General features: G+C 45.4%; 2 protein-coding genes across 4 annotated transcripts in view; both read right to left on the bottom strand.

The window, feature by feature from the left end:
• Positions 1 to 16,447, bottom strand: part of RPL37 (ribosomal protein L37) — a 472,830-nt gene that overhangs the window by 172,801 nt on the left and 283,582 nt on the right. The window lies entirely within an intron of this gene.
• Positions 9,330 to 16,447, bottom strand: part of PLCXD3 (phosphatidylinositol specific phospholipase C X domain containing 3) — a 170,926-nt gene continuing 163,808 nt past the window's right edge. Inside the window, exon 3 of the mRNA XM_064140591.1 lies at positions 9,330 to 11,314. Within this exon, the coding sequence (XP_063996661.1) occupies positions 11,158 to 11,314 (157 nt within the window). The 3' untranslated portion in view covers positions 9,330 to 11,157. The remainder of the gene's footprint in view (positions 11,315 to 16,447) is intronic.

The following is a 16,447-nucleotide window of genomic DNA, read 5'->3' as shown; positions in this document are numbered from 1 at the left end:
AACATAACTTTTCTGTTTCCTCATGAAAGATTCAGAAACAACATACACGACTGCTTTACCAGAGAAAGAGTGGTCATGCCTGCACCAGGGAGCTGGTTGAGTCACCAACCCTCAATGTTTTCAGAAGGCATTTGGATGTTGGCCTTGGGGGTATGGTTTAGGGTGAACCCATGTAGCTACTAAACCAGGACTTAATGGTTATCTGTAAGGTTTCAAGGAGACCTTATAGCGGCCTTCCAGTATGTGAAGGGGGCCTACAGGAAAGCTGGGAAGGGACTATTGACAAGGTCTTGTAATGACAGGAGGAGGGGTAATGGGTTTAAACTGGCAAAGGGGAGATTTAAACTGGATATTAGGAAGAAGTTCTTTGTAGTAAGGGTGGTAAGACACTGGCACAGGTTGCCCAGAGAGGTTGTGAATGCTACTTCCCTGAAGGTGTTCAAGGCCAGTTGCATCATAGAATTGAATGATTCTATGATGCAACCCACCCTTGGACACCTCTAGGGAAGGAGCATTCACATCTGTGGATTAGGTCTTGAGTGACGTCTTCTAGTGGGAGATGTCCCTGCCTATGAGGAGGGGTTGGAACTGGATGATCTTTGAGGTCCCTTCCAACCTAAACCATTCTGTGATTTTCTGATTCTGTAAGGTGTGTTCAAACCACAAAATGCTATGAAAAAACAAAAAAAAAAAAAAAGGGGGGGGGGGGGGAGTAGAGGGAGGTAAAGACTAAAATTAGTTATCCAAACTGCATTTTGTACTTGAAAATTTAAACCCAATTAAGATCAACTATCCAAATTAATTTCGATCAATTTGGAAAGTTGGTCACTCTGTGCTGGGTCAAGAACTGGCTGGATGGCAGAGCCCAGAGAGTGGTGGTGAATGGTGCCACATCCAGTTGGCAGCTGTCACTAGTGGTGTTCCCCAAGGATCAGTGCTGGGCCCAGTCCTGTTCAATATCTTTATTGATGATCTGGATGAGGGGATTGAGTAAGTTTGCAGATGACACCAAGCTAGGAGCAGGTGTGGATCTGTTGGAAGGTAGGAGAGCCCTGCAGAGGGACCTGGACAGGCTGGATGGGTGGGCAGAGGCCAATGGGATGAGATTGAACAAGGCCAAGTGCAGGATTCTGCACTTTGGCCACAACAACCCCAAGCAGCACTACAGGCTGGGGACAAAGTGTCTGGAGAGCAGCCAGGAGGAAAGGGACCTGGGGGTACTGATAGATAGTAGCCAAAGATGAGGCAGCAGTGTGCCCAGGTGGCCAAGAGAGCCAATGGCATCCTGGCCTGGCTCAGGAACAGTGTGGCCAGCAGGACAAGGGAGGTTATTCTGCCCCTGTAATCAGCACTGGTCAGGCCACACCTTGAGTACTGTGTCCAGTTCTGGGCCCCTCAATTCAAGAGAGATGTTGAGGTGCTGGAACATGTCCAGAGAAGGGCAACAAAGCTGGTGAGGGGCCTGGAACACAAACCCTATGAGGAGAGACTGAGGGAGCTGGGCCTGTTTAGCCTGGAGAAGAGGAGGCTCAGGGCAGACCTCATTGCTGTCTACAACTACCTGAAGGGAGGCTGTAGCCAGGTGGGGTTGATCTCTTCCGCCAGGCAACCAGCAACATAAGAAGGAGACACAGTCCCAAGTTGTGCTGGGGTAGGTATAGGCTGGATGTTAGGAGGAAGTTGTTGGCAGAGAGAGTGATTGGCATTGGAATGGGCTGCCCAGGGAGGTGGTGAAGGCACCGTCCCTGGAGGTGTTCAAGAATGGACTGAATGAGGCACTTAGTGCCATGGTCTGGTTGATTGGCTAGAGCTGGGTGCTAAGTTGGACTGGATGAGCTTGGAGATCTCTTCCAATCTGGTTGAATCTACAGTTGTATGAATACATGTACAATGCCATTAATTCCTACTTGGAATTTTCATAGATGCTGGGACAGATAAAAAAAAGAAAAAATAAGAAAAGGGGGGAACAAAGGAGAGCAAAACCAAATGAATAATGCCAGAAAGCACAGCTAGAGCCCTAAGGAGCAAGGAACTGGGCCAAGAATGTGGAAGTCCTATTTATCCAGTAACACTGTGCCTATGCCCTTAAAATGCTTATTTCTGTAAAAATTATTTAAGATAGACCTCCTGAGAGAACAGCTGCATTCTAATGGAACTCTCTTATCAAACTGAAAACACGAAAAGATTTCCTATCCCCCGAATTTTGTGACTTAATATAAATCAGTCTGAAATTCAATGATTTAATGTAAACTTACTTTTGGGAATCAGAATCATTTACTAACTCCCTGTCTTACCTAGTGTTACACATGCTTTCCTAAAGACATCAGCATCCCACGTATCACCAGATCAGCACATTAACAACTAGGACTGAGGCAAACTCTATTTGGCATAAAGTAACTATTGCAACAGCAGGATGATGCTGGTTTAATGAGTCTTTTGATGGAGTTTTTTAGGAGGAAGAAAAAGAAGAAAGGACGAAAAATAAAGAGAGCATTTTTGCAGAGAGAAAAATTCATTTTGTATGTGGAGCATCTCACAGGTCTCTGTTAGTAAGACAGAATCATAGAATCACAGAATCAACCAGGATGGAAGAGACCTCCAAGATCATCCAGTCCAACCTAGCACCCAGCCCTAGCCAGTCAACCAGACCATGGCACTAAGTGCCTCATCCATGCTTTTCTTGAACACCTCCAGGGACGGTGACTCCACCACCTCTCTGGGCAGCCCATTCCAATGCCAATCACTCTCTCTGGCAGAAACTTCCTCCTAACATCCAGCCTAGACCTCCCCCTGCACAATTTGAGACTGTGTCCCCTTCTTCTGTTGCTGGTTGCCTGGGAGAAGAGACCAACCCCACCTGGCTACAGACTCCCTTCAGGTAGTTGTAGACAGCAATGAGGTCTGCCCTGAGCTTCCTCTTCTCCAGCCTGCACACCCCCAGCTCCCTCAGCCTCTCCTCACAGGGCTGTGCTCCAGGCCCCTCACCAGCTTCGTTGCCCTTCTCTGGACACGTTCCAGCACCTCAACATCTCTCTTGAATTGAGGGGCCCAGAACTGGTCACAGCACTCAAGGTGTGGCCTGACCAGTGCTGAGTACAGGGGCAGAATAACCTCCCTTGTTCTACTGGCCACACTGTTCCTGATGCAGGCCAGGGTGCCATTGGCTCTCTTGGCCACTTGGGCACACTGCTGCCTCATCTTTGGCTACTCTCTACCAATATCCCCAAGTCTCTTTCTTCCTGGCTGCTCTCCAGCCACTTTGTCCCCAGCCTGTAGCACTGCTTGGGGTTGTTGTGGCCAAAGTGCAGAACCCTGCACTTGGCCTTGTTCAGTCTCATCCCATTGGCCTCTGCCCACCTATCCAGCCTGGCCAGGTCCCTCTGCAGGGCTCTCCTACATTCCAACAGATCCACACCTGCTCCTAGCTTGGTGTCATCTGCAAACTTACTGATGCTGGACTCAATCCCCTCATTCAGATCATCAATAAAGATGTTGAACAGGACTGGGCTCAGCACTGATCCTTGAGGGACACCACTAGTGACAGCTGCCAGCTGGACGTGGCACCATTCACCACCACTCTCTGGGCCCAGCCCTCCAGCCAGTTATTGACCCGTATCAGAGTGAATCTGTGCAAGCCACAAGCTGCCAGCTTGGCCAGGAGCTTGTTGTGACAGTATCTGTAGGGTAGAAAGGGGACAGGAAACAATTACAATTAGTAGGCAAATTGAATTCATGGATTTCTACAGGGAGGCACTGACAGAGAGGCTTCCTTGTTCCTCATTTTCCATGGCACTTTCTGCAACCCTGGTAGCCTCTGCCTGGCTCCTTGGCTTCAAGCCGGGCCAACTGAGAGAGTATGAAGGGTGACAAACCAGAGCACTTGGGATAGATTTGCCTGTAACTCCTCAGGGAGGTGAACAGAAGAGGTTCGTTGTGGGCTCATTAGGAAGGGAAAGCAATACAAACCTTAAGCTGGAAGCTGTTGCCATGCAGAAAGCCTTTTGCTTCCAGCATGACACATTTCCTTTGCAGGATGCTGCAAATCTCAGTCTTATTGACCATGCTCCTATGTGCAGAAAACTCTTGGTGCTGGCTTGCCTGCATCTTGATTTGAGGAATAGGACCCTGAGCCCCACAGGAGACACCAGGGAGATGATGGAGGGAACTCACCTGCTGGCTGACGCATTCTGGAGCTAGGCTTATGGCAGTGGCTTGTGTGCTCTGCCAGGACCTGTAGGCAAGCTGAGTTTGTATCAGTGACAGATATTTCTCACTGTGCCTATTTAAGGTGTAGGCTGCAGTGCTGAGAGGGCACAGGGAAGAAACAGGACAACCAACATTTGAGAAGGCTAGTCCCTGCTTTTCATCTCTGTGCAACAGCAAGAGTAGCAGCATGCAGGCTACAGAGCTGGGTCATACACTTTGGTGCTTCAGGCAAATTTGGGCTAGAAAGCTTTGCCATAGAAAGAGGCAGTCCCTGGCAGCAAAACACATCACAGCACACTGTGACATTCAAAGGTTCCAGAATAGCCAGGTGGAAATGGTACTCCCACTGCAAAGCCCTCATGGGGCAGTTTATGCATGCTCCTAACATAACAGCACATCTGGTTCCACCCCCCGCCACAACAGTGTTTAAGAAGCCTCCTACAGGTAAATGTTTGAATGCAGCAATAAAGCTATGAACCAAGAATACAGGTATGAGAGCTTTATTAGATGTTTCACTGAATACAAAGAAACTGGGTTTTTTATTACTCCTTTTTTTTTTTTTTTTTACATTAAATACACATTCTTGTCATAAAAATTCACATTTGTTATACAGAACTGTAGGCATTTTTTACACAACATTTATTAAATTACCACTCTGAAGAGATCCTAAAGAGAAGGTGCAGCTGTGTGAAACTTTGTGGGCACAACACAGGGAGCTTCACGTTCTTAGTGTCATGCAATTGTTGTCCCAGCAAAGCAGAGAAAAGGAATTCAAATGCATTAAAGCTCATTGGGAATAATAAGGCTTCTGTACAGAGACTCAGGACAGTGTAGAAGTTAACAACCCAATCATCACCAACACTGTTCTAAAGCTACTGATGACTGAGGCAAAACTTAACAACAGTCCTGGCAAGCCCAGATTTTTCTTCCTACCTTTACCTACATATTTGTGTTTTCAATAATAGCAATTGCACATAAACCCAGGACTCTGCTTCAAGGATTCCACCTTCACAGCAAAACTGATTTTGGTTACCCAAGGAATCTCTCCCAATCAGACTGACTTTTGTTGGACCCAGAGCTCAAGGAAGAGACTGGTACCTGTCATCTCACTGCAGAAAAGTGTACTTCCATCTTAGGAGATACTTACTGGCACATCACTCAAACCTGTTCTTAATTTGGAGAAAGAGTATTTATAACTGAATTATTACTAGACAAGGGGTTGTGTGGCTGATCTAAGAGGTTGTGTGTACATCACTGGAGTGTGGAGATAAACCACCCTGGGACATCAGACATTGAACACTGCCATCTTTTTTAAACCCTGCACTTAACTTCTTATAAGAAACTGGGTTGTTGCAGTGTACTCAGGATGACAAACCTGTCAATACTCACTTTGAGCAGTGTTGCTCGTAGCTGGCAGTTAAAGGGATATGTATGGGGAAGCTGAAATAAGGAGCAGTCAGCAGAGGTGAAGAAGAAGAGTGGGAAGATCCTGCATTTTAACTACATAAAGAAAACAGAAGAGGATCTGAAATCAGACTTCTGCCCTTCTCCAGTCGCTGTTCAAGTGAGTTTCACTGAAGCTGAAGTTTCACACAAAACATACCATACTGTAGGCAAGCCCTACCTACTCCTTTCTGACTAGCAAGACAAGAGGTGCACCCTCTCTGTGTTCAGCATCTTCGAGCAAAGGCATGTCAGAGAAACTATGAAGTGGAAAAAAAGACCTGTCTGTGAGAGTGGTAGGGAAGTGCATACATGTGGGCAATGTAGAGATTTCCAAGTAGAGCCCTCGGTCCAGTGAGTCATTGGGAAATTACTACACCTTTTTTCAATTAAAGCTGCCACAGATCCTGAAAGCAGAGTGCTGCACATGGGCAGGGCAGGCCAGGCATTTATCATTTTTAGATAAGGAATTTTTTACAGTCCAGCCTAGACTGGAGCAGATTTCAAAGCTCTTCCTGTGAATTTGCAGATACATTCCAGCACAGGACATAAGCAGTATTGCATAGCATCCAGGCACTTTCCCAAAGCCAGGGTATCACTACCCTTGTATCACAATTGTATCCCAGGATATGAATTTTACATCATTCAAACACATGATTGGAATTCCCACTGGCAACAGCAGTAGCTATTTGTGCACAGAAGTGATTTGGTCTGTATCAACACTGGAAACCATGTCTTTCCCACCTTCTACAATCAAGGGAATTCACTCTATTCATTATCTACCAGTACGATTGATTGCTTCTATGATTGAATACGTAAAGTGAGCTCCAAGTAACTTCAGCTGCTGCGACTAACTCCTCATGCTGCAGAGTCAGTCCTACGGACACTCCTCAGCAATGTTTTAAACCCAAACTGCTAACTATGGGATTTAAACAGTATTATGTGAATATGTAAGGCAGGTTACATAACTGCCCTTTTCCTTTAGGATTACGTCCTCAGAGATATTGTACTCCCATACACACATACACTTACAAAACAGCGGCACGCTTAAGAACTAAGATCACAGAACTCCAACATACTTGTAACCAACACATTGCACATACTATACAGCATATTTTAACATCATCATTGGGTAAACACACACAATTCAGAACAATGCTGACCGCATGTAACACAGAAGCTAACCACTGAGATATGGCAAATATATCATATACACTATTAGCTTTTACCTCACTGAAAAGAAGTTTACAAGTTTAAAATGGTGTTACCTGAACGCTTGATATCCCCAAATAGCCTACTCAGTTGCTAATACCTAGTGCTCCATATACAATATTAAAAGTAAAGAGCACTGGAGCTGTGTTTTCAGGGCACTCCACACTTTTTTTTTTATATTGTGGAGTTAAGCTCCAGAACTTTAAATCTGCTTTGCAACACAGTGTATACTTACTACACAGTGACTACCTGCCCCCTCTCATCCCAGGGTAAAGGTTTAACAACTGCTATGGAAGTGTGTAGAAATTCTATGTGTATCAGTATGACAGAAAGATTTAGCTCAGCATAGATTCCCTCTCATGCACATCAAGTGCATGCACGTTAAGTATAGACTCACACATGTGTATGTCTGAAAGAACGGCTTGAAATAGCAGGACCTGCAAAAGCAGCGCAGTACCCAGGAGCAAGAAAAACAAACAAATGCAAGTAACCCACTGATTTTAAAACTAAGCTCCTGCAGTCTGAGCATGACCTTATCCTTCTCCACACAAGGCAGGGATCAGACCCTGGGACTAGCTGCTATTTGGTCCAAATCACTGCAAGTCGGACCAGTACCAAAGACAACTCAGCTTCTGTACGCTGAGAAAATGGAGCCAGGCAGGTTCGCGTCAGCTCAGACGCTGCACTGCACTGCACCTGCAATATTTTGAGTATGACTAGAAAGAAAGGCTCAAGGAAACATGCGAAAGCATCAGGGAGCAACGCAACTTGATGTGTATACCATGAATGTAGCGAGGGAGAAAACAAGCGCAGGAAGGAAAAAAACCCCAAATGTTTCAGTGGAGAATGACATGACAGTTCCAGCAAACAGACGCTTATGAAGATCAATAGTGTAGACAGGTATTTTTCCTCTGATGGGCTGATTACAGTAATCAAATTTCCCATTCAGATTCCTCGTAACAAACGTGTAGAAACCTCCCAGAACAATCAGGTCAGAACAACTCCTGTGACCCAACCTCCACAAGCACATTTCTGTTTGGAATCAAATATTGAGTTTCAGCTGCATAAGGGTGGCAAAACAGAGCTCTTCAATGGTCCAGTTGTGCTGCATAGTCCCTTCTGGCTTCTTGTTTTCTGACAAGACCTCCCAAACAACATCGGCAGGGAGCACATCCCTTGCAGGATTTAGTTTGGGGCCTCGCAGATGAAAACTGCTAGAAAAGCATGGATAATATGTCCCCATACATGCTTTTTTTTGTTTTCAGTAATTAAGATTAAGGCAAGTTTGTTTACCTGTCCCTTAACACAAAGTGCTGCACTTCTCCAGCAGAAAGGAGACTGACAGTTGAACAAAACCATATTTTTTTCTGATCAAAATTTAACATTTTGCTAAGACTCCCCCCCCCCCACTAATGGAGAAACTTTTATGATTTGTCTATTATCCTTCTTGTCAGAGGATTTGGTGTTTGTTGTTGGGTTTTTTTTTTTTGGTTGGTTGGGGTTTTTTTTTGCTTTGCTTTTATTTTCCAGCACCCAAATGACAATTAGAACTGATGCTAAGCGAACATCTCATAACAGCGCTGACAAGGCTCAAGATAGCTCTATATTTATTAATAAGTGCAGGCACACACACACACACCACACACACATTTCTTATACAGCAAAACATTTGCTTTGACTACATCTCTGTGTAAAGCAAAAAGCTTGGCGTGTCTGGTGTGTACTTGAGCAGGGGAGGGGTGTGCTAGGAGGAACCTGCTGCTGTTGATGCTCTCAGAGTCAAGAATTTCAACCAGATGCAAGCACAGGTTAAAAGGACAGGTTAACTCTCCTGACAGCACTTGCAGAGGAAGATAGGAAGGGTCTGAAAACAAAGGAAATCAGATAAATGGGAAAATTACAAGACCATTTCACACCACACCATCACTAAATATGCAAACATTTTCCTGTTTCTGTGTGAGAGACCCACACAGAATGTTTAAAAAAAAACAAACAACCCCCAAACATGCTCATGTTGCATTTTGTGCCTGTCAATTAATTTTGCTTGGAGAGCCTGTAGAAACCAGAAACAAAGTGCAACAACCACCCTATATCTTTCATAGGGGTGGGTGAAAGCACTGGAGTCCTACCTTCACCTTGCTGAGTGCAAAGATGGGCTGTGACTCAGTAAAGTTTTGTGGCAGTTCAGGTTGAGTTTTAATGTTGTACAAAACCTAACTGGCTTAGAGCACAGACTTCAGTGCCAATGAATCTTATAGTCCTAACCTAGAGAGAAGAAAAACTGCTACAGAAGGAGGCTTTGTCACTTCTTAATAGCTGTTTTCTTCCATCCGAATTTATAGACCTCCTGTCCAGAAACCTGCATATCACTATGAAAGCATGCATGGATGTCTGTGTGTCATATGCATTCATTTAAATGTGTCATTATATTATACATACACTTACATGTTTCTTCACACCACACACACACATACACACACACACACACACATTTTCCAAGGCACCCTCTCACTACAAAATAGCAGCAAGTGTTCATTTTATTCTACTTCTTCCTAAACTTAAAAAAACCCAAACAACCCAAATAATTCCAACAAATGCCCTATAACCCTCCCACAACCCACCTGGATGAGAAGAACATTTTCATTGTTCTAAACTTGGATAGTAGATGGTAGTGATTCTAGTCCTATGATTCTAGTCCTTCTCACCCGACAGAAAACAGCAATGGACCATATGATGCCATCCACTTCTCCCACTCAAACAAAAGTTCTAGTTATATCAGCAGAAACTTTGATCTTCGAGTCTTATCCCCTAAAGCCCTGTGATATTTCAAAGAACATTTGCCTCCAGAGCAGATATTGTAGCATCTACTGTTTTGCACAAATGGAATGTTTTGCTTTCCAGAGTTGTGTGCCTGTGCATTGATGTGTCCAGAAGTGATAGGACTGATTGCACTGTACCCAGTTAGGTGTCATACAGTGGTGATGCTCACACGTTGTAAATCACTATGTCTTCCATAGATTTGAGCTCTACATATGTTTCATTAAAAGTACAATGATCAGCAATTCTGCTGCTGGAACAGAGCCATTAAGCATACTTACAACCTTGTGTCATGCAGGATTACCTCCCACAAACAGGGGGACTAAAAAGTATTGTTATTAACCATAAACAAACTGCTACACTCTCCAGTGCAGCCATTTTTCACTGGTGAAAACTGGTGCTGATTTTCTTTGCAACTGGCAGAGAAGTACTGCATTTGTAGCTGCCTTAAAGAGAAGCCTGGACAGCACCTGTTTTTCAATAAATGCAGTTTTAGTCCTGTAGAAAGCTGGTTTCCATTACGGCATAAAATCCTCCCCACTTCACAATTCATACAATTTAGTGATCATTGTGCCAAATCCAGGCTAAACTCAGGAAAATGTCTTATTAAATTCAGTTGATGTTGGATCAAGGTCTTATGTAAGATTAATCCTGTGAGAAAATGGTGCTGTAAAGTGTCCTTTGTTCCTGCTAGAACCAGGGAAAATATGCACTGAAAAGCTCCTAGTATAGAGTTAGGCCAGTAGCTACTTGACCTGCAGAGACATCAGAAAAACTCATTTTGAGGACGCAAAGCAAGCAGGATTTAGTCATTGCTCTGTGCAAGCTACGTAGAACACCATGTTTACTGTCCACTGATTACGTACGTGTTAGAGACATGACTTTGGATTTACTTCACAAAAGGCATTTAAACCTGTAGCTCACTGATAAAACACTGTCAGTGTTAAACTACATAAAAGATAAAGTGTAGAGGCATCAAATTTTCAGGCCAGATACACTGCTCTCAGTTTCCCCATGTAACACTCACACACCATCAGGAACTCTGCTGTGTGTGGGCAGGCAGAGGGCAACATACTGTCCCACTCTCTGAAAGCAGCGGATTTCTTGGCACTGTTCAGAACCACAGAAGACATGTGAAGCACATCTGGTACCTCATGGAAAACAAGTAAATGGCCTTCTTTAATCAAACACTGTAAACACATTTTAGTTTTGCTCTTCACATGAAACACAAATGTAAAAAAAAAAATTAAAATCATCATAACTGATTAAAACATTTCCCCTACATCCACCCACTAAAGCCCTAAACACTTCAGCGTGTTACAGGAAGATTAGTGTTGTACAAGGTAATTATTTTTTAAAATGCAATCTTTTTTTGTTGTTGTTGTTGTTGATTTTTTTCCTTTTTTTTTTAATTCTCCTTCCCCCCTCCCCTCTCTTTTCAATTCTAAACAATGCAGCAACACGCATATCGCAATCTTATCAAGTAGTGTCGTCTTCACCTTCATCCAGGACGTAGTTGAGCTTTATGACTGTGCTGATAAAGTCACCAAGTTCTACAAAATCTGCAGTGATAATATTCACACCACTTTCTCCTGGTTTCTGAGTTCGGACCCACTGCATCATTGCAGGAAGAGCCCTAAGGAGAAAACAGGAAAAGGAATTACTCTTAAAGCAGCAAGATAAATACACTGAAGAAGGACTTACTGACAATGACTCCCACTGAATCTATTGAACAAACCCCATGAGGAGAGGCTGAGGGAGCTGGGGGTGTGCAGCCTGCAGAAGAGGAGGCTCAGGGCAGAGCTCATTGCTGTCTACAACTCCCTGAAGGGAGTCTGTAGCCAGACGGAGTTGGTCTCTTCTGCCAGGCAACCAGCAACACAATAAGAGAATACAGTCTCAAGTTGTGCCAGGGGAGGTCTAGGCTGGATGTTAGGAGGAAGTTGTTGTCAGAGAGAGTGATTGGCATTGGAATGGGCTGCCCAGGGAGATGGTGGAGTCACCGTCCCTGGAGGTGTTCAAGAACGGACTGGATGAGGCACTTAGTGCCACGGTCTGGTTGACTGGCTAGGGCTGGGTGCTAGGTTGGACTCGATGATCTTGGAGGTCTCTTCCAACCTGGTTTATTTTATGATTCTATGATTCTATGATATTCAAACCAAAGAGTCCCAGGCCACTCTGTAAGCTTTCTGAAAATCTTTCATTTCATGATTTCCAATTGCCATGGAAATAATACATTGATTGCATTTATATTTCTTAGTAGAAAAGAAAAAAAAGAAGGATGCTCTGGAGCCCTCAGCACAAGAAGGACATGGAACTACTAGAGTGAGTTCAGTGGAGGCCATGAAGATGCTCAGAGGGCTGCAGCAGCTCTGCTATGAGGACAGGTTGAAAGAGTTGGAGCTTGGCAGCCTGGAGAAGAGAAGGCTTCCAGGAGACCTTGGAGTGGCCTTCCCCCACCTTCAGGGGAGGGACTATTTATGAACTCTTGTAATGGATGAGGAGTAATGAGTTTAAACTGGCAGAAGGGAGATTTAGACTCAATGTTAGGAAGAAGTTCTTTGCAATGAGGGTGGTGAGACGCTGGCGCAGGTTGCCCAGAGAGGAGTTGTGGCTGCTCCCTCCCTGGAGGTGTTCAAGGCCAGGTTGGATGAGGCATTGAGTGACCTTGAGTGACCTGTTCTAGTGGGAGGGGGGTTGGAACTGGATGATCCTTGAGGACCCTCCCAGCCTAAACCATTCTATGATTCTACTTTAAAAAGCAACGTAGGACAGAAAACCACCCAAGCAGGTATAATTAGCCCCCCTCTATGATTTAGAGAAGAATGCACAATACCAAGGCTTTGTTTCAGAAAAAAATGTGCTTAAATTCACCATAAGATCCACATTTAAGCCCAGCAACACGTTTTTGTTTCACTCATTGATTTGATGTGACTCAGGTGCATGTGTGTGCACATCAGCTCACAAACAGCTCTGCTAGGTAAAAACCCAGCCATCATCTTTAGACTTAGGCTTATTAATCTTGAAAAGCTGTGCTCCTTGGAACTGTTAACTGGCACAGGCCAGGTGTTAAATCTCCAGCAATATCAGGAATGTTGGAAAGGATCATGAGCAATCCCAACTAGGACACATCTCACTGAACAGCAGGGACCATCAGGGTGATAAAAGGCAGCTCAGAGCAGCTGAAAACTCTACTACATCTCCACATGCAAGAGATTAGTTAAATGGGTTATTTACATTTTACTGGTACTTCACAGAAGGACACAGAAGCAAATTGTCAGGTGCAATCACAGCAATCTTTTGTTCAGGAGACCAGACAACATTCAAAGATCTGTCAAAGAATGAGTCAGAGTACCCAACCTAAAGCCTACTTGCTTAACAAAGCCAAAGAACACATTCCCGTGGGGGTGAAAAGACCAAACCAAACAACAAAACCGAACCTGAACAAAGGAGTCCACTGCCCTTAAGGATCTGATCTAGGCTATGCAACCACTTAAGACAGGAAAAAACCTCACACAGATCACCTTCCTCCCATTGTGCCTGTGCTAGTTTGAAGCAAGCTGGGATGTTTTGGTGAAAAGAACTAGATAATGGGCTGTGAAAAGGAAAACAATGGTGATGTCAACTTCTCTCATAGTCCCGCTGAGAAGTCTGGGAACAAGAAAGTAAACATTAGATAATATTCTCCATTTTTTTCTCACTCTGCCTTTGTCTTCAGACCTAGCCACATCTCCTTAACCTCACTGCCACTAACCTTCCTTCTTAACCTCTTGGCTGCACCTCTATTCCTTCTCAGGATTGGGGTAAGGTTGAGAGGGGCCAGGGGAGGTGCTGGGGACTCAGGTTTCTGGGAGGGGAGCTGTGCTTATGTATTAGAGGACACAGTCTCAAGTTGTGCCAGGGTAGGAATAGGCTGGATATTAGGAAGAAGTTCTTCACAGAGAGAGTGATTTCCCATTGGAATGGGCTGCCCAGGGAAGTGATGGAGGCACCGTCCCTGGGGGTCTTCAAGAAAAGACTGGATGAGGCACTTAGTGCCATGGTCTGGTTGACTGGCTAGGGCTGGGTGATAGGTTGGACTGGCTGATCTTGGAGGTCTCTTCCAACCTGGTTGGTTCTATGATTCTATGATTACTTATCCTTTGTATATTTCTGTATATAACTGTATATATTGTAAATAGCTGCTTGTATATTCTGCTGGCTGTCAATAAATAGCTTCATTTATATTCCTGGAGCCCTTCTGAGTTAGCTGGGGCAAATTCAAAGTGTGGGGGGGCGGGTTAATGCCCAAACCATCACAGTGCCATAGAGAAAGTGGATTACATCAGTGCCTGCAAGCAATGGCAGGTTGCTCAGTTTCAGTACAAATATCTCACACGCTCACAGTAATTACTAGAACAAGGCTGCTTTAACATTCCTCAGAGTGTCTTTGTGATAGCAGCACAAACCTCGTCCGACCTTCCTTGTAATTTCCAGTCTCTGCATGCTTCAAATTAGTAATCGTTCTCATTAAGGGTTTTAGTCAGAGGAACACAAACCATGCTGTGTGGCAGCCACCTACATGCCTGTACTCATAGAAACTCAGAACCGTGGTCGCCATGGATGTTCTTGCTATGTTAGTAAGAAATGGTTCTGTGTGTGAGCATATGCAAGCCTCTCAGGCTGCAAACCTTAGCAGCATCACTGTCTCTGTGTTAGGTAGGTCCTGACCCTCTTACTGAGGATGTTGATGTCTGTGCTGAAGGGTCTTATTGAAGTTCTGACATCAGTAGTTCAGATTCCAGCCCTGCAAGGACTGAGGACAGGCCACACATGAAAGTACAGGCCACACTTGGCTGGAAAAGACTTTTAAGACCATTGAATCCAACCATTAATCTGACACTACCAAGTCAGCTACTAAGCCACATCTGCACATCTTCTAAATACCTCCATCACCTACCTTGGCAGCCTCTATCAGCACTTCACAGAGAGAGTGATTGGCATTGGAATGGGCTGCCCAGGGAGGTGGTGGAGTCACCATCCCTGGGGGTGTTGAAGCAAAGCCTGGATGAGGCACTTAGTGCCATGGACTAGTTGACTGGCTAGGGCTGGGTGCTAGGTTGGCCTGGTTGATGTTGGAGGTCTCTTCCAACCTGGTTGATTCTATGTGCCAGGGTGAAAAATTTGACAACTCTTTCAGGGAAAAAATTGTTTCCTAATGTCCTAACTAAACCTCCCCTGGTGCAAGCTCAGGCCATTTCCTCTTGTCCTGTCACTACTCAGAGAAGAGACCAACACTCACCTCACCACACCCTTTCAGATACCTGTAGAGATCAATAAGGTCTCCCCTCAGTCTCCTCTTCTCCTGACTAACCAACACCAGTTCCTTCAGCTGCTTCTTATGGGACTTGTTCTCTTAGACCTCTCACCAGCTTCACTGCCCTTCTCTGCACCTGCTCCAGCACCTCAGTGTCTTTCTTGTGGTGAGGAGCCCAGAACTGAACACAGTACTCAAGGCACTGTCTCACCAATCCTGAGTATAGGGGAATAAACACCCCTCTAGTCTTGCTGGCCACACTGTTCCTGATACAGGCTAGAATGCCTTTGGTCTTCTTGTCCACCTGAGCACACTGCCTCTCCTATTGAGCTGGCTGTCCACAAACACCCCAGGCCCTTTTCTGCTGGGCAGTTTCCCAGCCACTCTTATCCAAGCCTGTACGCTGCATGGCATTGCTGTGACCCAAGTGCTGGACTCAAGAACTTGGCCTACCGGGTGTAGGGCCCATGCTCTTCCCATATTTGGGTTACCAGACTTGTGGGCCCTTCCCAATTTGGTGTGTTTTGGCTGACTGCCAGAAGCCTATTGGACAATATTGTGGCCAAAGGACCATCAATCTCAGCCCACATCTGATGAATAGGGTGATTAAGGTGAACAAGATGCAGGCCAGGATGCCATTGGCTCTCTTGGCCACCTGGGCACACTGCTGCTTCATCTTCAGCCTACTATCTACCAGTACCCCCAGGTCCCTTTCCTCCTGGCTGCTCTCCAGACACTCAGTCCCCAGCCTGTAGTGCTGCTTGGGGTTGTTGTGGCCAAAGTGCAGAACCCTGCACTTGGCCTTGTTCAATCTCATTCCATTGGCCTCTGCCCACCTATCCAGCCTGGCCAGGTCCCTCTGCAGGGGTCTTCTGCCCTCCAACAGATCAACACCTGCTCCTAGCTTGGTGTCCTCTGCAAACTTACAGATGCTGGACTCAATCCCCTTGTCCAGGTCATCAATAAAGATATTGAACAGGACTGGGCCCAGCACTGATCCTTGGGGAACACCACTAGTGACAGCTGCCAACTGGATGTGGCACCATTCACTACCACTTTCTGGGCACTGCCACCCAGCCAGTTCTTGACCCAGCACAGAGTGAATCTGTCCAAGCCATGAGCTGCCAGCTTGGCTAGGAGCTTCTTGTGGCAGAGTGTCAAAGGCTTTGCTGAAGTCCAGTTGGGAAAGGACTGTGGTCCAGCCCCAGCCACTGCATCTCAGAGGCCAGATACACTCTGCCAATCCACATTGTCCAGCAGCCTGCTACAGAGGCACTTGGAGCAGCCAGAAGTCTTCACAAGAAGGGGCAGCAGGGATGCACCTACACTGACAACACAGTGCCATGAGAGAGATTTAATGTGGCTGTATTTCCTCTGAGACCAAAGCTTTTCTCTAGGAGGCACTTCACCAAGTCAGCCAGAGGTACTAATCATTTGGACATGGCTTGGGTATTGGGGTGGCTCAGCTCACTC

This window comes from Pogoniulus pusillus, chromosome Z (assembly GCF_015220805.1).
Source record: "Pogoniulus pusillus isolate bPogPus1 chromosome Z, bPogPus1.pri, whole genome shotgun sequence".
NCBI classification, from domain to species: Eukaryota; Metazoa; Chordata; class Aves; order Piciformes; family Lybiidae; genus Pogoniulus; species Pogoniulus pusillus.
Note: the sequence above shows the minus strand (reverse complement) of the source record. Positions and strands in the feature narration are given on the sequence as shown.